The sequence below is a fragment of the Eptesicus fuscus genome, chromosome 13, assembly GCF_027574615.1.
Source record: "Eptesicus fuscus isolate TK198812 chromosome 13, DD_ASM_mEF_20220401, whole genome shotgun sequence".
NCBI classification, from domain to species: Eukaryota; Metazoa; Chordata; class Mammalia; order Chiroptera; family Vespertilionidae; genus Eptesicus; species Eptesicus fuscus.
This window is the reverse complement of record NC_072485.1, coordinates 23,964,419-23,990,764: the sequence shown is the minus strand read 5'-3', so window position 1 is coordinate 23,990,764 and position 26,346 is coordinate 23,964,419. Positions and strand designations below refer to the sequence as shown.

Below are 26,346 nucleotides of genomic sequence, written 5' to 3'. Positions count from 1 at the left end.
TCAACAGTACAATGATTGAAATTTCTTTTGAGAGCCAAATTTTTTAAACTTCTTCTAACGCCACTTCTTCAAAATAGACTCGCCCACAGGCCGTCATATTTTGTGGAAGAGCCACACTCAAGGGGCCAAAGAGCCGCATGTGGCTCATGAGCCGCAGTTTGCCGACCACGGACCTAGACTATTACTATTATAGATACTTTTTTCAGAGCCAGCCAGGAACTTCTGGGGCTAATTAAGTCCTTCACTGAACCAGGTCTCTAGGTCTCCTATAAAATAATGTAAATTTTAAGGCTTTGGTAAAAAAGTTTACCTGGAAATGCATAAGTTCTATATTGTGTACACCATTATATTTCTAGGAATTTTTGGATAAGAATTGATGAATAAGAAAACATATATCCACACATATAAGCTTGTACATATCTTTTCAAAGCAGTATTGTTCATAATAGCTAAAAAGAAGAAACACCCAAATGCCCATCAACTTCTGAATAAATAAATAAATAAAATGTGAATGAAGGAATGAATTCCTCCATATGAATGAAGGAATATGAATTGAGGAATGAATGAAGGAATGAATTCTCTGAGACAGAGCCAGCAAAGGACTATCAATCAGTTCATTTGAAATTAGGCTGGTTCATAGATGTTAAACATGTTAAACTATGTTATTATACATCATGACATCCAAATATGAGCATTGAACATGTTTGATGTTTTTATTGAGGCCATGGAAGCAGGACTCTCAGAGGTGAAAAGTGAGTTACAGTCACGTGATGATCTCTTGAGAATTATAGAAATGGAACGACTGCAGTTGCACAGAGAATTATTAAAAATAGGAGAGTGCCAAAATGCGCAAGAAAATAAAAAAAGGTAATTCTTTATATTCAGCAGCCTGAGGGAAACTGCTCAAAATATACTGTTTGACTTTTTAAGAATTTTATATTTGAAACTAGAATTAAAAGTCTCTTTGTTTTGTATTAACATGCTGTTAATTATTAGATGTTAACAATCAAATTAATGGTCATTTTATCTTCAAAATTAATATATTACCTAGAAAATATATCATGTTCTGGTTTATGGATACGTATGTGTTATACTGAGTCAGAAATTTTCTTAGAACTTTTATTCTTCAGGATGTTATTAAAACAATACTATAAAGCTGGCATTTAATTATATATAAGTAAGATTCATTTCATATTTTTGAAATGCCTCTAGTTTGCCTATAAACTTGTTAACTTTTTCACCTATAAATCTTGTATTTAATTTTGCCTCCACACTCGTCACCTTATCAGTTTCATTTACGGGTTTTGTTAGAAATATTTTCCCTCTTTTAAAATCAGACAGATATTGCATATTCCATAACCACAAAGGAAATAGACAGTTGCAGATTATTAAATATTTATGCTCGTGAATAGACAGTGTGATGGTTCCAACCATTCATTGATGTTCTAATTCTTATTAGAACTTGAATCCTTCTCATTCTGAAGGCTATTGCCAGACTAATGATAGGATTTTAAAAACTGAATAGCCAAATGGTGAGGGATATTTTATTGAAAGATGATTACATTGTTTTAAAGGTAACAATTATTTCTTCAAAATTGTGGTACTTGCCTGCCTGAGGTCTACCCTTTACAAAAATGGCAAATTAAGATTCTTAAAAATGACCTATTGTATGTCTCACCAAGGCTAGTAGAATGCCTCCTATTAGGCAGTCAGCATTATTGAGTGCTCTGTATACAAGCTATGTATCATCATCCCCAATCATTAATAAATCTATTGGAAATATATTATGTGCAAGCCACTGTTCCAGTGTAGTGAATTGGTGAGAAATGTCTTCACACAAGGGATATATATGCCTAAAAACATAAATTTCCTAGAACAGCATACTGCTCAACCAAGTCTCCTGTTTTTGTGAAGTGGAGCTATCTTACAGGCCAGTGCTAAATTCCAAACAGAGCCAACTTTCCTTCAATTCACGATTTAAGCTAAAATCTTGCAATTATTCACATATTTGGCCAATATAACTCTTTTGTTATGCCTGGCTGCCATCCTCTATTTATGTTGGTATTTATTTTGGTCTCCAAACTACATCTTTCTCATTTGGATCGTATTACTCAGTTCTAGTATTCTGAGAGTTGATGAACAGTTATTTAACTTTCACAGCTTCTATTTTATTTTAGACTTTGAGCATAGTCTTCTCAGCCTTCATCTTTCCCATTGAAAGCTTCTAATCCTAATTTGTTTTCATATGAATGTGGTCCTGCCCTTTATATTGTTTCGGTTTCTTTCATTTAGACTCTGTTTCTTCTTTATAGTTGTGTTAAGGTGAAGCAGCCCCTGAAAGTAGTAGACATACAATAGCTTTATAGAAGTAGCATAGTAATGACTTATTCATGATCAGAACTTCTCTCAATAATGCTAAGATTTTGTTAGCTTTTTCTTTTTTTTCAGTTGTTGAAGCACCTTAGGCTGATATGTTCTGAGAGTTATTAAAAATATTTCCAACACTCCTTTCCTACGTGACAAATGATAGTTCCCTTATATATTTGTACTAGGGGCCCGGTGCACGAAATTCGTGCACTGGTGGGAGGGGGGGGTAGGGGGGGTGTGCCCCTCAGCCCAATCTGCACCCTCTTCAATCTGGAACCCCTCAGGGGATGTCCAACTTCCAGCAGTCGGACATCCCTCTCACAATCTGGAACCGCTGGCTCCTAACCACTCACCTGCCTGCCTGCCTGATTGTCCCTAACCCCACTGCCTGCCTGCCTGCTCGCCCCTACCTTGATCTCCTGCCAGCCTGATTGCCCCTACCTTGCCCTCCCCTATCAGCCTGATCACCCCAAACTGCCTGTGCCTTGGCCCCCCATCTGGCCTCCCTCTGGAGGCACCACCCCCATAACCCCAATGCTGCTGCCACTGCAGGTGGTTATGGCTGCCTGAGCCTTGGCCTCTGTAGCCACTGCGGCTTTGTCTGGAAAGATGTCCAGAAGACAACCACTCTAATTAGCATATTACCCTTTTATTAGTATAGATTTGGGGACCATTACAACCACGCAGAACTTGAAGAAAACACATGGCCCTGGTCAGTTTGGCTTAATGGAGAGAGCATCGGCCTGTGGACTGAAGAGTCCAGGTTTGATTCTGATCAGGGGCACACATGCCTGGGTTTCGGGCTCAATCCCCAGTAAGGGGCCTGTGGGCGGCAGCTGATCAGTGATTCTTTTTTTTTTTTTTTAATATATTTTATTGATTTTTCACAGAGAGGAAGGGAGAGGGATAGAGAGCTAGAAACATCGATGAGAGAGAAACATCTACCAGCTGCTTCCTGCACACCCCCCACCGGGGTATGTGCCCTCAACCAATGTACATGCCCTTAACCGGAATCGAACCTGGGACCTTCCAGTCCACAGACCGACACTTTATCCACTGAGCCAAACCGGTTTCGGCTGATCAGTGATTCTTATCATTGATGTTTCTATCTCTCTCTCCCTCTCCCTTTCTGAAATTTTAAAAATATATATATATTTTAAAGAAAACACATGATCTTCACTTTGGGCTTTGTCATCTTACAATATCCTTTGTGCAGTGTTTTAACTTCCCTCAACTTTCCTTTACCCACCTTTAAAGTGCAATCTATTTTGGGGAAGATGATCAGGAAAGTGATTCCAGTGGGTAGAAGTTTTTTTTGGAGGGGATGGGACATGAAGATATTTAAAAATTGAGCATGGTGATGGTTGTACCACTCTGAATTTACTTTAAAAAACCAGTTCATTGTACACTTTAGGTGACATGTACAGTATATGGGTTATATCTCAACAAAGCTGTTCTTTTATTTCTTTTTAAATAAAGACCAGTCTTATAATCAGTTGCAGGTGTTTTCAGAGGCCCCTCAAGATTTGCTTACCATGAACCAAATCACGGCTGTGATTCCCAGTTGCCTCCAGTCCTGGTGGATCTGGATGGTGTGGTTTGCAAAGGAGAAGGTGGCAAGAGGCTTAGGGAATTTCGGCAACCCCATTCCCCCGGTCTCCTCATAGGGCACCAGGGCCATTCCCACTGTGCCAGCTCTGCTCCCTTTAACCTGTTGGGCAAAAGAATCCTGCGTGCTCTGGCCAGAAAGTGCATTCTTTCTTAGCTGGCCCCGATGCTTTTTTTAAGGTCGTTTTATGGATTCAAAAGAATAAACAGAGATGTGGAAAGCTTTTGTCAAGGCAGACACCCAGGGAGCGCCGGGCTCGGCCCCGACACGCCCCCGGGTGGCGATCGCCCTGCTGACACCCGGGGAGCGGGGAGCGCCGGGCTCGGCCCGGACACGCCCCCCTGGTGGCGATCGCCATGCGGACACCCGGGGAGCGCCGGGCTCGGCCCGGACACGCCCCCCGGGTGGCGATCGCCATGCTGACACCCGGGGAGCGCCGGGCTCGGCCGGACACGCCCCCCGGGTGGCGATCGCCATGCGGACACCCGGGGAGCGCCGGGCTCGGCCGGGACACGCCCCCCGGGTGGCAATCGCCCCCGGGACACCCGGGGAGCGCCGGCCTCGGCCGGACACGCCCCCCGGGTGGCGATCGCCATGCGGACACCCGGGGAGCGCCGGGCTCGGCCCGGACACGCCCCCCGGGTGGCGATTGCCATGCGGACACCGGGGAGCGCCGGGCTCGGCCCGGACACGCCCCCCGGGTGGCGATCGCCATGCGGACACCCGGGGAGTGCCGGGCTCGGCCCGGACACGCCCCCCCGGGTGGTGATCGCCCCCGGGACACCCGCGGAGCGCCCGGCTCGGCCCGGACACGCCCCCCGGGTGGCGATCGCCCCCGGGACACCCGCGGAGCGCCCGGCTCGGCCCGGATACGCCCCCCGGGTGGCGATCGCCATGCGGACACCCGCGGAGCGCCGGGCTCGGCCCGGACACGCCCCCCGGGTGGCGATCGCCATGCTGATACCCGGGGAGCGCCGGGCTCGGCCGGACACGCCCCCGGGTGGCGATCGCCATGCTGACACCCGGGGAGCCGGGCTCGGCCGGACACGCCCCCAGGGTGGCGATCGCCCCCGGGACACCCGGGGAGCGCCGGCCTCGGCCGGACACGCCCCCCGGGTGGCGATCGCCATGCGGACACCCAGGGAGCGCCGGGCTCGGCCCGGACACGCCCCCCGGGTGGCGATCGCCCCGGGGACACCCACGGAGCGCCGGGCTCGGCCCGGACACGCCCCCCGGGTGGCGATCGCCATGCGGACACCCGGGGAGCGCCGGGCTCGGCCCGGATACGCCTCCCGGGTGGCGATCGCCCCAGGGACACCCACGGAGCGCCGGGCTCGGCCCGGACACGCCCCCCGGGTGGCGATCGCCATGCGGACACCTGGGAGCGCCGGGCTCGGCCGGACACGCCCCCCGGGTGGCGATCGCCATGCGGACACCCGGGGAGTGCCGGGCTCGGCCCGGACACGCCCCCCGGGTGGCGATCGCCCCCGGGACACCCGCGGAGCGCCCGGCTCGGCCCGGATACGCCCCCCGGGTGGCGATCGCCATGCGGACACCCGGGGAGCGCCGGGCTGGGCCCGGACACGCCCCCCGGGTGGCGATCGCCATGCTGACACCGGGGGAGCGCCGGGCTCGGCCGGACACGCCCCCCGGGTGGCGATCGCCATGTGGACACCCAGGGAGCGCCGGGCTGGGCCCGGACAGGCCCCCCATGGCGATTGCCATGCGGATCCCCGGAACTTACAGGATTGGGCGCAGCCATCTTGGTCTTCCCAACGGCCGGATGGGCCACCCGGAGTCCCGCCCCCAGCCTCTGGCAGGCCCAATCATGGGCATAGCGGAGGTGCGGTCAATTTGCATGTTTCTCTATTATAAGGTAAGATTACCATTTTACATTAGCATGACTATTGTTCTCTTCTATGAACTTGTCCACATTGAAGTTTGATATTTGTTCTATTCACTCAAATTTACAAGATCATCATGAGGATTTTACCATTCAGTTTAGCGTTCCACTCCCTGAAATTGCTTAGGAAGAATTGAAAAAAGGAAAATTCATTTTTAAATGAAATTTGAAAATCATAGCAAATAAGAAAATGTTAAGATTGATCTTGAAATAACATTTTAGGAGAATACTGGGTAAAATGCTCCCAAAATATTACTGAGTGAATAATACTAGTAAAAGAAGACTGAAAAATAATATGTACAGTACATTCTAATTGTATGGGAAATGTGTATGTATGTATACACATGCATAGTAAAAAAATATATATATATACACAAAAATGCTGACAATGTTTTTTCCTGGAGGACAGTATAGCAGCAAATATACTCCATATTCTGTTTTCTACACTCAATATATACAGGATGTCCCCCAAAACTGTATATATACTTTGAATAATTATTAATTCCAATGGGTTAAATCTGGAAAGAAAGAAGCATAAATTGAGCTATCAGTGTTAAATGTGTATACATTTTTGGACACACTGTATATTTGATTTTAAAAACATACATCCAGTCTAGACACATGTATCTCAAGGATATCACTATAAATTTGCACCTTTTAAAATATCTCTTTATTTTTAATCTCTTCATTGGTTATTTTTCTCAGATTTTGTTTTGGTTATGTGACTTGAGTTTTTGATCTGTGGACCCTTTTACAAAGTTCTTTGGAAATCTAAAATTGTACAAGTGGGTACATTTCTCAGAACCCTGGACTTGACCAGATTAGTGAGGCAATAGAATGCACACTGCTTTCCTTGCCTAGTTATCTTTATTTATTCTGCTTTAATGATTTTATTTTACCAACTTCCCTGATGTACACATTACCTGCTTATACTACTCCAAGCTTCCTGTGGAAATTGTACTTTTTATACTAATTCTCGCTTTTGCTCTCTATATCCGTATGTGGTTGCAACTCCATTTTATAAATTGAACAGCCAAAGAATAGATGTAGTTGAGCTCTCTCCGAGTAGCCTGTCAGATTCAATCATTTTGGAACACTTTTATGGAGCGGTTTCTCCCTCAGATTCCTGCTGACATAGTTTCTTTCCATGCTGTAGAAACAACTCAGGTGTATTTTCTTTTCTGATGGTTCTCAAGCTATTTTATTATAGGAGACAGGATTTTTTTTTCTCATCCAAAAATCTTACCTCCATATGCAACCAAGTATTCTGCCAATTTTTAATGCATAATTAAAATTCCATATTAATTGCTAGCTGGGTGTTTTTATTCCAGCTAAAAACATTTGCACTCAGTGAAATATGTAAATACTTATGAGATCTGAATGTATTGTAACTTGCAATTTCTGTACCTTGAAATGTTTCCAATAAACTAATAATCTATCTGTGATGGTCTAAATTAACAATATAATTTATCAAGTTAGCTTAATTTTTACTCCTTTGGATTTGTAGACTTGAATCATCTTATTCACCTTCTATTAAAGAACCAGAAAGGAAAAGGAAAGAACTGTTTTCACTGAACCCAGATCAACCAAATCATGAGAAAGAACTGACTAAGGTATGGAAAATGAGGAGCTCCATTCTTCCAGGCAGTCTTTCCCTGGGGGGCGGGGGGGGGGGATAGGGGAGGGAGCCTTCCTTCTCACTCCCTTCTTTTTCCTTCTTATTCTTCTCCAAGCTGCTAAAACTGACATTCTTCTGTGTGCTGCTATAAAAACCACAAACACTAGGACATCACTCTGCCACGGGAGACTGCCTGTGAAATGTGGAGGGCCTGTAGCTCCATGAGAGGGAGCTTATAGCAAGAAGTATGAGGCCACAGATGGGCATCAGCCACATGTTAGTGCGCAAGCTTGGGAGTTGTGTATGCAAGTTGCTCAGGGTCCCCATTTCTAGGATGGGGATGGGGATGGGATCATTAGTAACATACCTCCTAAGGTTGTGATGAGGCTCAAATGAGCTACTTAAATAGCACTTACCATGTGCCAGGAGCTGTTCTAAAGGCTTAACAAATCCTAATTCATTTATTCCTCACAACCATCTTATAAGGTAGGTACGAGTATTATTCTCTTTTAATATTTGAGGAAGCTAAGACTAGGTAATTTTTCCCAATATTATACAACTAATCTGGCAGAGGCCAGATGAGAATCCAGGTGACCTGGCTCAGAGTTCATACTCTTCCTCTAAGTTAAAATCCATAAATAATAACACATGTGAAGTGCTTAGAACAGGGCCTGCCGAGCTCAGAGGAAGCACCTGGTAGACAGACATTGGCTGCTATTGGTACAGGTTACGCCCACATTTTGTCACTGAGCACCTACCGTGTGCCAAGCGCTCTCCCAGGAGCTAGAAATACAAGGATGAGTAAGACCTGGGCACTGTGGTTCTTCACTCCTACAAAAAGTGTACTCTCTTCTCTCTCTAGGAAAATCCAGTAGTGGCTCTCTTCCGTGAGTTTATCACAGCTACTACTCACTTCTCTGGTTCTTTAGGTTTGACGATCACACAGTATATCCAATGCTATTTAATCTAAACAAATGCTAAAAATAGGAAAAACCTGGGTGTAGTTTTGAATTACCAGCACAGTGCCAGACACACAATAAGTGAAAATAACTATTAGAGAATGAATTCATTAATCTTAAGGCTCAGATCTCCCATAATTGTATGGGGTCGTAACTTCAATTATTGTTTGTATAAATTCAATAAACATTCACTGAGCATCTAGTAGGACTACTAGCTATTCTGCTTCTTTCTGTAGGAAATACGATGATGAGAAAGATAAATCCTGTCTCCCAGAGAGTTGACTGTGAGGCAACTATGATGTGTAGGAAAGGTGATGTAAATTAATGGCCATTTTCCTTATATTTTTCACATATTCCCATAAAACTGATTTTACTGGCATGTAAAACTATAACTTTAAAACACTGTCCTTTCTGGAGCCTCCAGTGGATACATTATGTTAAAATGTTGATTAAAGCCACCTAAAGTGTAGTTACACTGTTTTGACCTCATAGATCTAGAAAGAGTAATAAAACTTTGAGTAATAGAAGGAATATACTGATTTTACACTGTTTTGCTATGGAAGGAGAGAATACAAGGCACAAATCTCTTCATAGGCTCTGGGAGACCTGTAGATCATGCACTGCCGTGCAGAAAAGGTAGCAGAGGAGTTGTGTATAAATAGCTATAGCTCCCAGGAAGTGTTTGTGGAGAGCATTTTCATTCTCTGGTAATAAAACCAACAAGTGCCATATATTATGTGTCTTCACTTTTTAACATAGAACTAGTTTTAGTCATTTATTTGTGATAAAATTGACATTTTTAATAAAGCCCCAAATTATTTATAGCTAGGCAAGTTAATCTCATTTAGAAGGAAGTTTTGCAGTACAGCGTGTTGTTTTAATAACTAATTGGGAAAAGCAGTTTACTCCATTTTCATTATAGCATATTCATTTTCTCACATTAAAAAACAACAACATGTAAACTACACCACAGGGATGCAAACAGCAAAATTCAAACTGGGACCAACTACAGAACAACCTAGTTAAAAAAAAAAATTATAAGGAAAAGCCTGGAGAGAGAAGATTAGAGATGAAAGGAGACTTGTAACATTGTCCTCAGGATGAGGCAGGTACTTCACTTTCCTCACCTCCTCTTTTGCTCCAAGGAGCTGGATAACTTAGACTCAGCCAGTGCCTTGCCCTCTGAGTCTTTTTTTTTTCTATCTGTGAAGTGATGGGGTTGGATCATGTGATTTCTAAGATCACGTCCAACTCTGAAATTCTGAAAGCGTTAGTGATAAGAATAGAATCAGATGCAGCGATAGGCAACCTTTTGAGCTTGGTGAGTCAAACTTCGCCAAAAAACTGAGCATAACTCGGGTAGTGTGTCACTTTGAGGAAAAAACTAACTCCAAGACTCTAGTCGCAAATGTTTCATCCTCAGGAGCAGCAAATGTTTCATCCTCGACATGCGGCCGCGTGTCATCAGAAATGACTACGCGTGTCAGTGCTGACACGCGTGTCATAGGTTCGCCATCACTGAATAAGGGTTGGTAGCATAGCCGGGGACTGGACCAGGTTTGCCTTCGGGACATGCCCGTTTTCCACGTCAGGGAATCCCACTCTAGCTCTCTGTGTGTGAACCACCTTCGAGGGCTCCGCTCCCAGAGGGTCCACAGCACAGTGTCGGTCCTGGAATCAGACCGCCTGTCACCAGAATGTGACTGTGAGCAGTTATGTGAACTTAATCTTCTAATCTGCCAAATAGAGAGAGGTGTGGGGATTAAGTGAGATGATGTATGTAGAGCACTTAGAACACACACAAACACATACAAAAAGAGAGGCTTTAAAAAGAGAGGACCTAGCCCTAACCGGTTTGGCTCAGTGGATAGAGCGTCGGCCTTCGGACTGAAGGGTCCCAGGTTCGATTCTGGTCAAGGGCATGTACCTTGGTTGCGGGCACATCCCCAGTAGGAGGTGTGCAGGAGGCAGCTGATCGATGTTTCTAACTCTCTGTCCCTCTCCCTTCCTCTCTGTAAAGAAATCAATAAAATATATTTTAAAAAAGAGAGAGAGGACCTCGTCGCAAGGTGCGGCTCATAGTTACATTTCAATTAAGTAAATTTTTAAAAATGCATTATACTTCTGATACAATTTTAAATTTGAATACTTCCTGGATACTTGAGGATATTGAGGAATTGTTAGTATTTTTAGGACTTTCTAGAGGTAGTCTGGCTATGATTTAAAAAGAGAGGGCGATAGGGGGATGCCCTTGTTTTTTTTTCAGAGATATCCTGAAATGTTTACAGACTAAATGAAAAAAAATATATATATCCACTTTAAAGGGCAGTGCCCTGGGGTAAATTCACATACATCTCTTGTGGACGGCCTCTGCAGGCCTCTGCAGCCTGACTTCTGACAGCACGCCCAGTCCCGGCCGCTCCAGGCCCCTTTCGGTTCTGAGTGTGCACTCACCCCTGTGCCTGGGAGCCTTCTCCATCTCTGTCTTCCCTCTGGATCCCGCTTACCCTTCAATATCAGTCTGATGTCCCTCATCTGGGAATCTTGCCCTGGCATCCCAGGCTGGGTTAGGTACCCCTCCGCCACGTTCTGCCTCTACCATAGACTGCTGATATCTATTGTGACACTGTGTTGTAACTGTTAATTTTTCTGTTTCTCCCAAAGGACTGTGATTTTTGAGATTAGTGACTGTGTACTTTATCTCCGAACCCCAAGAATTAGAGCCAGTGGATGATATACAGAAAGACAGTAAGAGGCTAGACTAGGTAGAAGAGGGGTGCGATAGAAGAGAGTGAAACAGAAGAGACAGAATTTGCTGCCTGAATGGATTGGGGAGGATGAGGGCGGGAGGAGTCCAAGGTGATCCTGAGCTGAGATTGAGAATATGAGACTCCACAGGCTACGGAAGGAGGTGATATGTTTTCATGGACACATTAAGTTTGAAATTTATCATAACATGATTCTGAAAAACATAGGATTTAGTCACAAAAAGTACAGCACAATTTAGTAAAAAAAAAAAAAAAAAAAAAATTTAAAGCCAGGAGTCCTAGGTTGTAGTCCTGGCTCTGTCCGTTAGTAGCTTTATGACTGAGCAAATCACTTACCCTCTCTCAGCCAATTTTTCTCCCTGAAAAAATGCTTGCTCTGGATCGTGGGTTCAGTGTTCTGGACCACAGCTCTCTGGAGTGGTTGTTCAATGGGCATACAATTAAGTTTCACAAGATGAGTTAAGTCCCAGAATGCACTGCACAGCACGGTGCCTGTAGTTAGCAGTGAGGTGTTGTGCAGGTAAACATTTAAGAAGATAGATCTCATATTAAGTGCTCTTACCACACACACACACACACACACACACACACACACACACACACACATTAAATAACTAAGGGACACAAGGAAACTTTTGCAGTTAATGGATATGATGATTATTACCTTGGTTGTGGTGAGAGTAGCATGAGTGTGGGTCCAAACTCACAACACTGTGCACATTAATTATGTGCAGTTTTCTTGTATACCAATGAAAGCTGGAGGAAAATGTCTGGTAATACTTTCTTCACCTTCCTATCCAAGTAATGTCAGCAGAAGGTGATGATTTATGTACAATAGAAAATAGAAGTCAGAAATGAACATTTGAAATTGGAAGGAAAAAAGTCAATGCACTCATTATTGTAAGTATCTGTTTTTAATTTAGCATTGATCAGAAAATGGGGGTGGGTGGGGCCTGCCTACGTTTTAAGGTAGGGCAAGAAGACTGAACGCGACCGATACAAGCTTTCAGCTGCTTCATAAATAACAGGACTTGTTAATGTTCCCTGGACTCTCTCTGCTGCAGATAAGGAGCCAGCTCTACCAGGAGGAAGAGCACCACAGCTGTGAGCAGGAAAGAATGAGGAACGAAATCTCTGACCTAACAGAGGAGCTTCATCAGAAGGAGATCACTATAGCAACTATCATGAGGAAAGCTGCCCTTCTGGAGAGACAGCTGAAGATGGAGTTAGAAATCAAGGAAAAAATGTTAGCAAAACAACAGGTATGGTAGCGGAGCACAGCCCTGCCCAGGCCGCTCTCTTGCTCAGGGCAGATAGCGGCCCTCGTTATTGACGGATAGAAGCATTGCATCTCTCGGCATTATCTCTGAGACTAGCATCACAGAAATGCTTTGTCACATAAAACCTTTGTGAGATCATGCAAAGTGTCATCAAAAAAGAACCAGGGAATAAGCGACAGTGTTTGACTAAATCTCATCCTAAAATTTTCTGTGACCCATAGTTTGATCACCTCCCACAGTATGCTCTAGATTTTCTGAATTTGTTTTCTATAGTTTCCTTCCATTAACATTTTTTTTAAATTTCTTTATTGATTAAGGTATCACATATTTGTCCTCATCCCCCGATTCCTATCCCACACCCCTCCCCACACATGCCCCCACACCCCGGTTGCCCTTAACCGCTGGTTAGGCTCATATGCTTGCACACAAGTCCTTTGGTTGATCTCTCCCCTTTACCCCCACCCTCCTCTACCCTCCCTCTGAGGCCCGACAGTCTGATCCATGCCTCCTTGTTTCTGGGTCTGTTCTTGTTCATCCGTCTATGTTGTTCATTATTTCCCCTAGATGAGTGAGATCATGTGCTATTAGAAATACACTTATAAGAACCGAAAAATGAGACAAGCAATAATGGTTATGGTGACAGGCAAATGAATCAGTCTGTAGTGAGTTTCTTTCTGGGCCAACAGTTCTTTTGAGACCCAATTTCAATGTCCAACAGTTCCTTATGTGTACATGTCAGCACTGACATTACAGTTCTGGATGGTGGACAAATGGTGGTAATGCAGGTCCAACTCTCTCTGGTTTGGTCCTGGGCAACCTGCAGTGATGCACAGCTGCTAACTGCTAGTCCATTAACATTTTTATCCTTCTAAAAAGCCTCTATTCCAGTATTTCCTGGATACTTCTCACCCCCATTTTATATAATTTATTTTAAGGTTTTAAAAAAATGGATGTTGAAACATGAAAACTAGTTTACATTTACTGAACATGGACTCAATGTACAGCATGGTTCATGGGGGAAAAACAGCAATTATAACATTCTGTTGTTAAAACTCTGCAAGTAACTTCCAAAGCCTCCCTTCCTCTCTCCTCCCCTCCCTTCCTCCCTTCTTTCCTATTTATTTTGAAATTCCCTTAACCCCTTATTCATCATCAAACTGATAACCTGCTATTCCAAGCATAGGATTTATCTGCCTTTTTTCTCCCCCCGCCCCCCCTCCAAGTCTACAGGATTTGAGAGTCCCATTCAATAACTTTCAAGGCATTTAAGGCTCACTTCAGAAATAGCACGGCTGTTAAACCTGTGTATTATAAAAACAAGAAAAGACTCAGCCTCTGCTCAATTATAAGCCTTAAGCCGATTAATATGTACAATACGAAGGAAAATAGCATGGATAGAATGGTAGCATTGGTTGTACCTGGGATATTTTACACATGTTAGCAGTGATCTGGGTCATTAAATTATGAATTTTTACTTTCACCATTATATTCTTATATTTTTAAGGCTTTGTCAAGGGGAATATATTTTGTAATTTATAGAAGTAAGTGTTTTTAAGAGAATTGTTTTATATAGAAATGAATCCTAGATAAATAAAAGGGTATATATTATGTTCTAAGTATTGTCAAGTAGGAAGAAATCTGAGGAAAAATTAAATTAGAAGACAAAATGAAGTAGCCACCCAAAAAACAGGAAAGTTTGCAAAAATATCAGAATGAACAAAATTAACCATGAAAGTCATATTTGCATATTGTAAAAATTAATCAGGTAGTAAAGATGGTTAATGGACAGTTATTCAAACATGTTTTTAAAATTGTGATTTTCAGGTGGTAATTTGCTTACAATAGAAAATAGCCGTGAGAAAAGGAATTTGAGACTTGGAAAGAAACATGTAAAAGAATCGTTATTGTGAGTTATCTATTTTTAGCTTAGCACTGATCAGAAAAGGAGTGTAAAGTGGGGCCTACCAAACGCAAGAGAACCAAATGAGAATTCCTGATTTATGATAATTGTGCTGAAGAAGTGTTCCCTCCACTCCACTTAGGAAATACTCATATTAACAATGTAAAGTTAATTGTAATAGAATCATGAGCTTTCATTATGAAGTTTACATTCACTTTTACCTACTAATCTCCTTTCAGGTCTCAGATATGAAATATAAAGCTGTCAGGACTGAAAACACACATCTGAAAGGAATGATGGGAGATTTAGACCCTGGACGGTACATGGTAATATGATGAAATCATTCAGTAAATTGAACAGACACGACTTGGGTGGTCAGGATTTACTCACTTTACTTGCTGAGCACTTCCTGCAGGGTGGCCAATATCTTGCACACCGATTAAACTTACTTTTATCCTCAGGCTAAAATAGTTAAATGTCTGGTTTCTCCCTTATTCTTGTCTTGGATTGGGCTCAATTCTGATCATTTCCTCAAACGTCCTTGCTTTTTGTCTTCGCTACTGCCTCTGAAATCTTACATCCTATATGGCCTGACTCAGGCGTCAACCTTCCCCTTGGTGAAGCCCCCCTGACATTCCAGTCAGAATGAATTTCCATCCAAAATTGGTTTGTGTTTTGGTCTGACTTGTTTTGCAGTTTCTCACTTGCCCACTGGACGGTGAATAGGGACCATGTCTTACTAACGTTTGTATCACCATCACTTCACAGCAGCAGGCGGATAGTAAGTGTTCAGGGAATGTTGGTTGCATAAAAAGGATGAGTAAGGGAAGGATTGAGAATTGACCTTGTGATTTTAACCAGTGGCTCCACAGGTTTACACAAGGCAACTTAAATAGTCTCTGTGCCTTTCAATTCAACTGTTTAATATAACAGTTGAGGGTTGGTTTTTATATGTAAACTAGAGGCCTGGTGCACGAAATTCGTGCATGGAGGGGGGTTGTCCCTCAGCTCAGCCTGTACCCTCTCCAATCTGGGACCCCTCAAGGGATGTCCGACTGCCCTTTTAGGCCCGATCCCTGCTGCCCGTTTAGGCCCGATCCCAGGGATCGGGCCTAAACGGGCAGTCGGACATCCCTCTCACAATCCAGGACTGCTGGCTCCCAATTGCTTGCCTGCCTGCCTTCCTGATTGCCCCTAACCGCTTCTGCCTGCCAGCCTGATCATCCCCTAACCACTCTGCTGCCAGCCTGTTTGCCCCCAACTTCCCTCCTCTGCTGGCCTGGTCACCCCTAACTGCCCTCTCTTGCAGGGTTGATCACCTCCAACTGCCCTCCCTTGCAGGCCTGGTCCTTCTCAACTGCCCTCCCTTGCAGGCCAGGTGCCTCCCAACTGCCCTCTCCTGCTGGCCATCTTGTGGTGGCCATCTTGTGTCCACATGGAGGCAGGATCTTTGACCACATGGGGGCAGCTATATTGTGTGTTGCAGTGATGATCAATCTGCATAGTACTCTTTTATTAGATAGGATAGAGGCCTGGTACAGGGGTGGGGCCAGCTGGTTTGCCCTGAAGGGTGTCCCTGATCAGGGTGGGGTACCCTGGGGGTGTGGGGCGGCCTGAGCAAGGGGCCTGTGGTGGTTTGCAGGCCGGCCATGCCCCCTGACAACGCAAGCAGAGGCCCTGGTATCTGGAATTTATTTTCCTTCTACAATTGAAACTTTGTAGCCTGGAGCGGAGCCAAGCCTGGGGCTGAATCCCGAAGCCATTTGTGTTGGGGTTATAATTGAAACTTTGTTGCCTTAAGTGGGTGGGCCTGGCCAGGGTGTGTGGAAAGCTTTGCTTCCCCTGTTGCCGGCGGCAACCCTGGCCTGCTCTCTCAAGCTCCACTCTGCCGCCATTTGTTTGAATTTGTTTACCTTCTATAATTGAAACTTTGTAGCTTGAGTGGAGGCTTAGGCCTGCAATGGCTGGCAGAAAGCTTGGCTTCCTCTGTTACCTAGGAAACCTTGCTCTCTGTGGCTGTAGCCATCTTGGTTTGGGTTAATTTGCATACTCGCTCTGATTGGGTGGTGGGCGTGGCTTGTGGGCGTGGTTTGTGGGTGTGTCGGAGGTATGGTCAATTTGCATATTTGTCTATTATTAGATTAGATAGGATAGCGCTTATTTATTGAACTAATGAAATATCATTGTTACTTGTTTACCACTAATTTGCTCTAAAGGAAAATTCTGAAATAAAATATTTTTCTACTGTTCAGGGAAGGGGGAAGATAAGAGATGAGTATGGTAATTGCTTAACCTAGCCTCGGTTTCCCCAGTTGTGAAATGAGGAAGTTGGACTAGGCATTGCCCACGGCCCCTTCTGAAGCCCTGGTGCTGTATTTCTGTGGTAGTATGTACTTGTTCTCATAACAAATAGTCCATATTCTAGCATCAGAGAGTAGGTGCATTCTGGAAGCATTCCACCCCCTCTTTGGGCCCGGTTATGGGGCCTGTGATTAGAGTACTATAGATGGATAAAAAGTAAAGTGTATGTGGTTTTCCCTAGCTGTTACATAAAATCTTCGTGATACCCAGGACTTTTCTTTCTAAACACTGGACACACAACAAGTTAAACTGTACCCTGCCCCCATGAGTGTCACTTTTTTCTTTCACAAAATGGTTTGTGTTCTTTTAAAAAATGTCTTCACAGCCCCCACTGAGCCTGCTTCACTCTGACTCCTGTAGGCATTTAGCTTTGTTTATTTATTTGTGTTTGGTTTTTTTAAATGAAATAAAGCAAAGTTGTATAAAGAGGTTAGTTATTCCTACTTCTATCCCCAGTCCTAGTTTGGACTCCTGAGACATCCAGTGTAATATTCTGTAGCGTTTTCTTTGCTCATGCACACATGTACAGGGGATGAGTCGAGTGTTCTTTTACAGAAATAAATGTATACTATACATTATTCTGCCTTTTGCCTATATATCATAAACATCTCTACAAGTCAGTAGGAAAACATCTTTTGATTTTTCCTAATTTCTTAGGAAAAAATACATACTTATTTGTAAAATATATAATTTTATTAAAGTGAATCATAACTTACATACTCATGATTTTAGTGCAGTCTTTTTTCTTGCTTCTCCCTTTCTCCTTCCAAGTCTCTATGCCACCTCATACCCCATCTACCAGATAACACATGTTAACTATTCAATAGGTATTATTTTGTTCTTTTTTATATATATGAATTCACATATGTGTGTAAATATATACATACATATACACATATACATATACCTATTTAGGGTTTTAACCTTTTTTAAAAATTGGATTACATTATACATACTTTTCTGTGTCTTGTTTTTGTTCACTCAACAATAATATCCTTTGCAAATCCTTACTGGTTTAGATCTGTGTCATTCTGTATAACAGCTTAATAATGTCCCATGATGGGAATGTATCAACATTTATTCAACTATTTTTCAGAATTAATTCATTCATAATTAATTCAACTCTGTTTCTGGGTTTTTGCACAAATAAACAATACTGTGAAAAACATCCTTATGCATATATCTTGAAATAACTCCATAAAAATGGAATTGCTGATTCAAAGGATGTGTATGTTTTAATTTTAAAACATTTGTTGCCCAGCTGGCGTGACTCAGTGGTGAGTGTCAACCTATGAACCAAGAGGTCATGGTTCCATTCTGGTCAGGGCACATCTCCGGGTTGTGGGCTCAATCCCTAGTGGGGGGTGTGCAGAAGGCAGCCAATCAATGATTCTTTCTCACCATTAATGTTTCTATCTATCTCTCCCTCTTCATTCCTCTCTGAAATAAATAAAAATATATTTTTAAAAAACACATTTGTTGTCAAATCATATTTTTACCTTTTTCTTTCATCCTTGCCAACAGCATATGTTATAGCTCTTTTAAATTTTTGTCAGTTTGGTTGGTGTAAAGTGATTTCTCAAAAGAACTTTAATTTGCATTTCCCTAACTACAGTGTGCATATTTTTTTTATATTTGTTTGGCAATGTACTGTAAATTAACTATAGTCTTTGCTCACTTTTCTGTTGGGCTGTCTTTTTTTTGTCAGTTTATAGTAGCACTTTTCTAAATGTATTTTTGTAAGTTTATTTACAAATCCTTTTGCCATACAAAAAGTTTTAAACTTTTATTTGTCACACATGTCTATCTTTTTGTTTATAACTTCTGAATTTCCTTCCTTGAATAACAAGGTTCTTCCAATGACTACACAGTATCTACATTTTTCATCTAAGTCTTTAATCCATTTGAATTGTGATTTTGCATGTGACAGAAAACAGAAACCCAATTTAAACTTTTATATCAATGTGAAGTTCAATTTATCTAGTTTCTCCTGGTAATTTCCTGTTGGATTCCGTTTGGAATTAAGTTTATGTATTAATGTTGAAAGAACTGGTATTTTTATGATAGTATATTTTCCCATCCAAGAATAGACATGGCTTTCCATTTTTTCATTTCTTATTTTATGCTCTTCAATAAGATGTTATAGTTTTCTTTGTATAGGTTCTGTGCCTTTATTTTAAATTTATTTCTCAGTATTTTATAAATCTTGTCACTGTTGTAAGTGCAACATTTTTTTTCCACACATAAGAATTTATTGCTAATATAGAAAAAAATAAAAAGCCAAATTATCTGTTAGTTCTAGTAGGCATTTTCCTTGAGATTCTTAAGTTTTTTGAGATATATACAATTGTATCAACAAAAGTTTTATCTCTTTTCTATTGTTCACATCAGTTATTTTTGTCATATTGCAAATTGATATTAAATAATAGTGAATACTGTCCAGACGGCATGGCTCAGCGGTTGAGCATTGACCTATGAACCAGGAGATCATGGTTTGATTCCCAATCAGGGCACATGCCTAGGTTGCGGGCTCGATCCCCAGTGTGGGGTGTGCATGAGGCAACCAATCAATGATTCTCATCATTGATATTTCTCCCTCTCTCTCTCTCTCTCTCTCTCTCTCTTCTCTCTCTCTCTCTCTCTCCTCCCTCCCTCCCTTCCTCCCTCTCCCTCTCCCTTCCTCTCTGAAATCAATAAAAATATATTTTTTAAAAATAATAATAATAGTGATTACTGACAAATTAGTCTAATTCCTGATTTTAGATGAAATTGTTTTAGTGTTTTACTGTTTAAGATAATATTTGTTCTTGATTTATGGTTCTTATTATATCTTCCTATTCTTATCCTTAACTTAGAGTTAAGATTTGCTGCTAGTTTTTATTAAATGCCTCTTCAGTATATATGACATCACTAGAGGCCTGGTGCACGAAATTTGTGCATGGGGGGGGGGGTCACCTCAGCCCAGCCTGCACCCTCTCCAATCCGGGACCGCTGGCTCCTAACTGCTCACCTGCCTGCCTGCCTGATCACCCCTAACTGCCCCCCCTGCTAGCCTGATCACCCCTAACCATCTGTGCCTGCCGGCCTGATCACCCCTAACTGCCCCCTCTGCCGGCCTGGTCGCCCCCAACTGCCACCCTGCTGGCCTGGTCGCCCCCAATTCTCCCCCCACCCCCACCAGCCTGGTCACCCCCAACTGTCCCCCTTGCCGGCCTGGTCACCCCATGCAGCCTGCTGTTCAGTCATTTGGTCATCCCTCACTAACACCCCTGCCAGCCTGGTCGCCCCACACAGCCTGCTGTTCAGTCATTTGGTTGTCCCTCACTAACACCCCTGCCCGCCTTGTCACCCCAGGCAGCCTGCTGGTCGTTACTGTTACTGTGATGGCATCCCGGACAATTTGCATATTCCTCTATTATTAGTATAGATGTGGTTTTTGTTCATTAATTTGTTGATATGTCACAGACTGTGGTTGGCAGATATTTCCTAATATTGATCCACCTCTGCATTCCCGGAATAAACATTGTTGGTCATTGGATTCAGTGGCTAGGGCTGCCATAACAAAGTACCGCAAACTGGGTGCTTCAAACTTATTGTACAGTTCTGGAAGCTAGAAATCCAAAGGTGTCCACAGGACCATGCTCCTCTGAAACCTGGAAGAGAGGATTTTGCTGGCCTGGCTATAGCTTCTAGTGATTTGCCAGCAATCCTTGGCAATCCTTGGCTTACAGATGCATCTCTCCAGTCCGCTGTCTTCACATGGCTGTCCTGTTTCGATATCTTTGTATCTTCCCTCCTAGCATGTCTTTCTCTGTATCCAAATTTTCCTTCTTTATAGAACACCTGTCATATTGGATTAGGCCTTACCCTAATGACATCATTTTCACTTGATTAGCTCTGTAAAGATCCTATTTCCAAATGAGGTCATATTCTGAGGTACTAGGGGTTGACAAAATACAACCCTTAAAAGCTATACTTGAATAATTTTGAAGTATTACTGGATTCTATGTGGTAATATTTTATTTAGAAATTAAGATCTGTATATATAAATGATATTTGTATATAGTTCTCTTTTTTTCTACTTGTTTTAACATTATGTGGGCTTTATAATATAAATTGGGAGCTTTCCATCTTTATGAGTGGATTAAAAGAGTTTAAGTAATATTAGAAATATCAATTCTTTAAAAGTTAGAAAGAATTTAGCTGTGAAACCATCTGGACATTGAAGTTTCAATGCAGTAAATCTTCAATTACTTTTCCATTCTCTTTTAAGATACTTGCTGTATTCAATTTTCCCTTCTCCTTAGGTTTTTTATTTTGTTTTGTTTTGTTTGTAATTTGCATTTTTCCAGGAAATCTTTACCCATTCCAATTTGTTTCCTTGGTATCAAAGGTAATAATATCCTATAATTCTTTTCATCTCTTCTACATTCTGTGTTTATGTTCCTTTCTTATTCCTCAGCTTGTACAATTTAGGTCTCTCCCTCTGTTTTCTTAAATCTGACACACAATGGGATTATTTCTTTTATTAGTATTTTAATGTAATAGCTTTTGGATTTACAAACCTAGATTAAATTTTAACTCTTCCATATATTTTTCTCCTACCAGTCTAGGCTCCATTTATTTCTCCTTTCTTTGACTTTCTTTAGCACTCTTAGCTGTAAAATATTTTTAATTGTCTTTTTTTAAATTTATTTTTATATGTATTTTTGTCTCTTCAGCCATAGAATTCTTTAGAAATGAAGTGGATTATATTTAATACTTCATACAGGGTTTGATATAGCGTAGGGCTCAATAAATATTTGTGGATTTATGAATCTCACCTGTAGTCTAAGAAGCATGAATAAATTACCATGGAAACCATTGCTAATATCATTAAAGAGATCAGAAAAGCCTCATTTTTATCTCACTTCCTACATGATCTCAGTACAAATAGTTGTTGCTATTCCTTGATTAAAAAGCATTTGAGTTCCTACTCAGTGCAACGTAATACTTGATATTATTCACTATTTTTTCATACATGTTAGTTTAAGCTACTCAATTTTTATTGTATTCTCCATGAATGGAAGATCTCTTTTTCATATTTAATTACCTCTGTAGCACTTAGCACATACATATACAATATAAATTTGTTTAAAGATTGGTTAATTGGATATCATAAAATAGAATACCATTGATGTATGGCCCTCAGTGTGATACTTATTAAAATAGTGTTTAGTTGTACATACTTTATGTATGACTATAATTCATAAAAGAGGTTGATTTTATACCTGCTCTGTCTTCTTTGTATGTGAAGATTTATAATTGACTTTGATAACTGAAATAGTCAGGCCACTCCCCAAAGAGAAAAATCTCAAGTGTCTACTAAGTTTTTATAGAAGAGTTTAGTAGAATTCTTTGCTCTTAAGAGTTCACAATCTATTATGTCACTTTTTTAGCACTCAGTTTAAAGATGTCATGAAGAAAACTCCTATCTGTTATGTGTTAAATTCATTCCACTGTTAGATTATTAGTTAATATCTTCTGAAATAATTGAACAAGTAAATGCAGAATTAAATCATTGGTGCTGAAATTTTACATCAGAGAAGAAAAGAAATATGTACATCATCATATTTATGTCTTTTAAAATATGTGGTATTTGGATAATATTAAAGTAGTTTCTTTTCCTTTCTAGACAAGTGAAGTTACTGATATTAAGGTAAGTTATTTCTAAATAGCTGGAGCTTCGGGAGCTTTCCCGCTCGACCGACTGTGAAGGTCCCTGCTAATTTACGCTCAGGAAAAGGACTTAAGAAAGGCGCTCACGGGGGCAGAACAGCAGGCCTGAGCCAGCACTGCCCAGTGCATGCTGGGGCCGACAGCCCCTCTCCTCTGGAGGCTGGGCTGATGGACAGACCACCCGGGCTGCGGGTTTTCCTCAGGTGTCAGTGAGATTCTTGGCATTTGTGCAAAAACTTAACTGCATGGAGAAAAGGGAGGCGTTTAGCTTTATTCTGTTCCGGGGCAGCTGACAAAGAATCAAGTCTATCATGATAATTTCTGTGATTCCATATTTACTTGACCTGTACTTATAGTTATTAAAGTTTCTCTCTTTTCAAGAAAGTGTCATAAAACCAGATTTAATCAGAACTCAGAATTTAGGGTAATTTTTAAAACTAATTTGTTTTTCACTAGCCATAACATTTTCTAAATAACATCATAGCATAAAAAATAAGAACCCTCAGAAGTATCTAAAGCAGCCTGAAAATCAGCATACTAACCATAAAATATGATAAAAGCCAGTTCTGTATAAATTCTTTGTTAGCCTAACTACTATTTTTGAACATACGAGAATTTAAAATAAGTGCGCATACAAAATACTATTATTCAGACACCTCGTTACTTCAAATGGCCTAATGCTAGTGTGTAGGCACCAGGGGTTTTGCCATTTCAAGAATAAAGAAATGGATTAAAACTGTAGAATCCTAAATTTTTGAAGAAGAAAAAAGAAATTGAGATAAGGGGCTTATAAAATAACACATCAGAAATACAGAGGTAGAATTTAAGCAATGCCTATTTTCACATGATAACCATCTAGTGAAGGATATATTCCTGAAATTGCCAGAGAAGTATTTAAGAAAAACATGAAATGAGAGAGGTCAAAAACCATTGTTGTCAAGGACAATGGAATATGTTTTATTTATTTTACTTTTTTGTTAATCCTCACCTGAGGATATTTTTCCATTGGCTTTTAGAAAGAGTGGAAGAGAGGGGGAAAGGGGGAGGGAAGTAGGGAGAAGGAGAGGAGGGAGGGAGGAAGGGAGAAAGAGAAAGAGAGAGAGAGACATCCATGTGAGAGAAACACATCAATTGGTTGCCCCCTGCACATGCCCCAACTGGGGCTGGGATAGAACCTACAACCCAAGTATGTGCCCTTGACCAGGACTCGAACCCAAGACCCACAAACTGATGCTGTAACCTCTGACCCACACTGGCCAGGGCAGAATATGCTTTTAAATATAAATCAAGTAAATGCATTAGCTGTGTAGTTCTTCCAGGCCATGCTCACAACACTTGTTTAAATATAGTACATTTAGAAATTGTGGGCTTTTTAATAAATCATTATTATTATCCTTAATTAGTTTAACACTGGGCCAAAAGGAGTCACAGATAAAATCTAATTTAATAAGAAAACGCTTGAAGAAAATTATAATTGAGCAGCAGAGCATCAAGGATTATACATTTTGAATAGTAGATACCTTTTTAGGAGTAACATGCTGAATCTTTTCCATGACCTCCTCCAACCAGATCTGCTCAGATGAATATTTTCCTTGTGAATTGCAACATTTTATAGGACTCTGCCTCCTTTATATTTATCACAAATTTACTCTAATTTTAGAACACACAATCCTTCCTCTCTTAAAGCAGACTCACATGACTCTCTTATCTGCACTGCTGTACCTCTGTGGAGGCATACTACAGGCAAGGGCTTAACAATCAGAGAAATCCTCTGATGGCCCTTCCTTCCCAAAGGGCACTGTAGCCAAAAGCCATGTAAGCTTATCGCCCTTTTGTATTGTTTTGGGGGAGTTTGCCCTCAGGAGTGTTTCCCTTCATTTAAAAGTGAGACCTTTCTAACTATTTATAAGATGCTCTAATCCATTAGGTAGTAAACAGAAAATGTAGTAGGAAGGCTTATCCTTTGAAACAAAAACCAAAACAAATAGGTAAACATTTTGAATACCTAATATGTACTGAATTTTAATACCTAAGGTGTCATGCCATGAAATGCACTGCAAGCCTTAAATTTAGAAACTTCTAAATGAAAGTTCTAAGCCATGCTACTCATCTGTAGTCTTACAGGCGTTTAACCATAGGAATTTGGAGCGTCAGAACAGATGTCTCATACACGGTACGTTTTTTTATGCTAAAATATTCCAACGGTAGAGAACTATTGTTTAATCAGCAACTGCACAATTTACAGATATTCGAATCACAGGACAGAAAGGACAATGTAGAGTCATTTAAAGCATGTTTATGTGAGAATATATAATGTTTTTTTTTAAACTTTGGGAGAAGAAAAGTTAAGACACTGGCTAGGAAACTTCTTACAGCATTTAATTCAAACAGCATCAGAAATCTTTTTTTTTTTCTTTTTCTTTTCTTGTTCTAAACCTCTCATGTTGTGATTTAAATATGTTTCCTATTCTCTTAGGAAGACATATTAAAATTGGGTTGCCCATGTCAGTTAGTAAAACTTGATCATGTAACTACATTGCTCAACACTGTGTGGTACTGCACAATCTCAACTGTTAGGTGATGGGTGTGGAGTGGTCCAGAGTCAGACCCCCGGTCTGTACGGATTTCGTATATAACCTGTTGCATCACCCAACAGTGGGGAATCAATATAGGATTTTCTATAATGACATGTATTACTTTAATCAGAAAAAAATTCAAATTGAATCTATGTTTCAATTCATAATGGAACATTACTATTAATGTTCATTATTAATCAACACTTGAAGGCACACCTTATAAACACAAAACCCTTAAATCTAGCCAACTTGTTGTAGAGACAGAGAATGCGGTGCATGGGTGAGCCTTTTTCTCTATTGGAACATGGGCCGTAGTATATGCATTGCTTTTATGGCAATGTGTTCAGCGGCAGCTGTCACTGTGTATCCGTGTCATGAGGAGGCGAGGGTGGGAAACGGCATTCAGGAGGGACACAGAATAGAGCCACATCACTTGACTCAAATGAAAGGGTCTTTCCAACACAGGGGTCCAAACGCACAGAAAACATGCATCACTTACGAGGAACACTTTTTTCAGTGATGGTTTCTTTTCTTCTTAGAGCATGGACTGCGTGAACAGGGAACATTCAAGGTACACATCCATTAACAAACTGGAGTATGAAAATGAAAGGCTCCGAAGTGATCTTGCAAAACTTCATGCCAGTGGAAAGCCAGTGTGGGCTAACCACAGCACCTACGAAGAACCGGTGCAGTATGCCTATCAAAACCAAAAAAAAATGGAAAAAAATGAATATAGGTATGCTGGCTCCATTACATAAGGGTATAAATGTATGAACATAGCATTGAAATTTATCTTTAAACAATTCAAATCATACCTTTACACATTTTCTTTTCATTTTAAATTTTATTGTATAGTGATAATACAATAGTGTAGATACATTGTTTTATATGAAACTAGAGGCCCGGTGCACGAAATTCGTGCACGGAGGGGGGTTTTCCCTCAGCCCAGCCTGTACCCTCTCCACTATGGGACCCCTCAAGGGATGTCCGACTGCCCGTTTAAACGGGCAGTCGGACATCCCTCTCACAATCCAGGACTGCTGGCTCCCAACTGCTTGCCTGCCTGCCTTCCTGATTGCCCCTAACCGCTTCTGCCTGCCAGCCTGATCACCCCCTAACCACTCTGCTGCCAGACTGTTTGCCCCCAACTTCCCTCCTCTGCTGGCCTGGTCACCCTTAACTGCCCTCTCCTGCAGGGCTGATCATCTCCAACTGCCCTCCCTTGCAGGCCTGGTCCTTCTCAACTGCCCTCCCTGCAGGCCAGGTGCCTCCCAACTGCCCTCTCCTG

General features: G+C 41.6%; 1 protein-coding gene across 1 annotated transcript in view; it reads left to right on the top strand.

Annotated features, from left to right (window-relative positions):
• The window catches only part of DEUP1 (deuterosome assembly protein 1), an 85,386-nt gene that overhangs the window by 47,125 nt on the left and 11,915 nt on the right, over positions 1 to 26,346 (top strand). Inside the window, exons 8-12 of the mRNA XM_054724952.1 lie at positions 721 to 866; positions 7,386 to 7,491; positions 12,288 to 12,485; positions 14,643 to 14,729; positions 25,598 to 25,794. Of these exons, the coding sequence (XP_054580927.1) occupies positions 721 to 866; positions 7,386 to 7,491; positions 12,288 to 12,485; positions 14,643 to 14,729; positions 25,598 to 25,794 (734 nt within the window). The remainder of the gene's footprint in view (positions 1 to 720; positions 867 to 7,385; positions 7,492 to 12,287; positions 12,486 to 14,642; positions 14,730 to 25,597; positions 25,795 to 26,346) is intronic.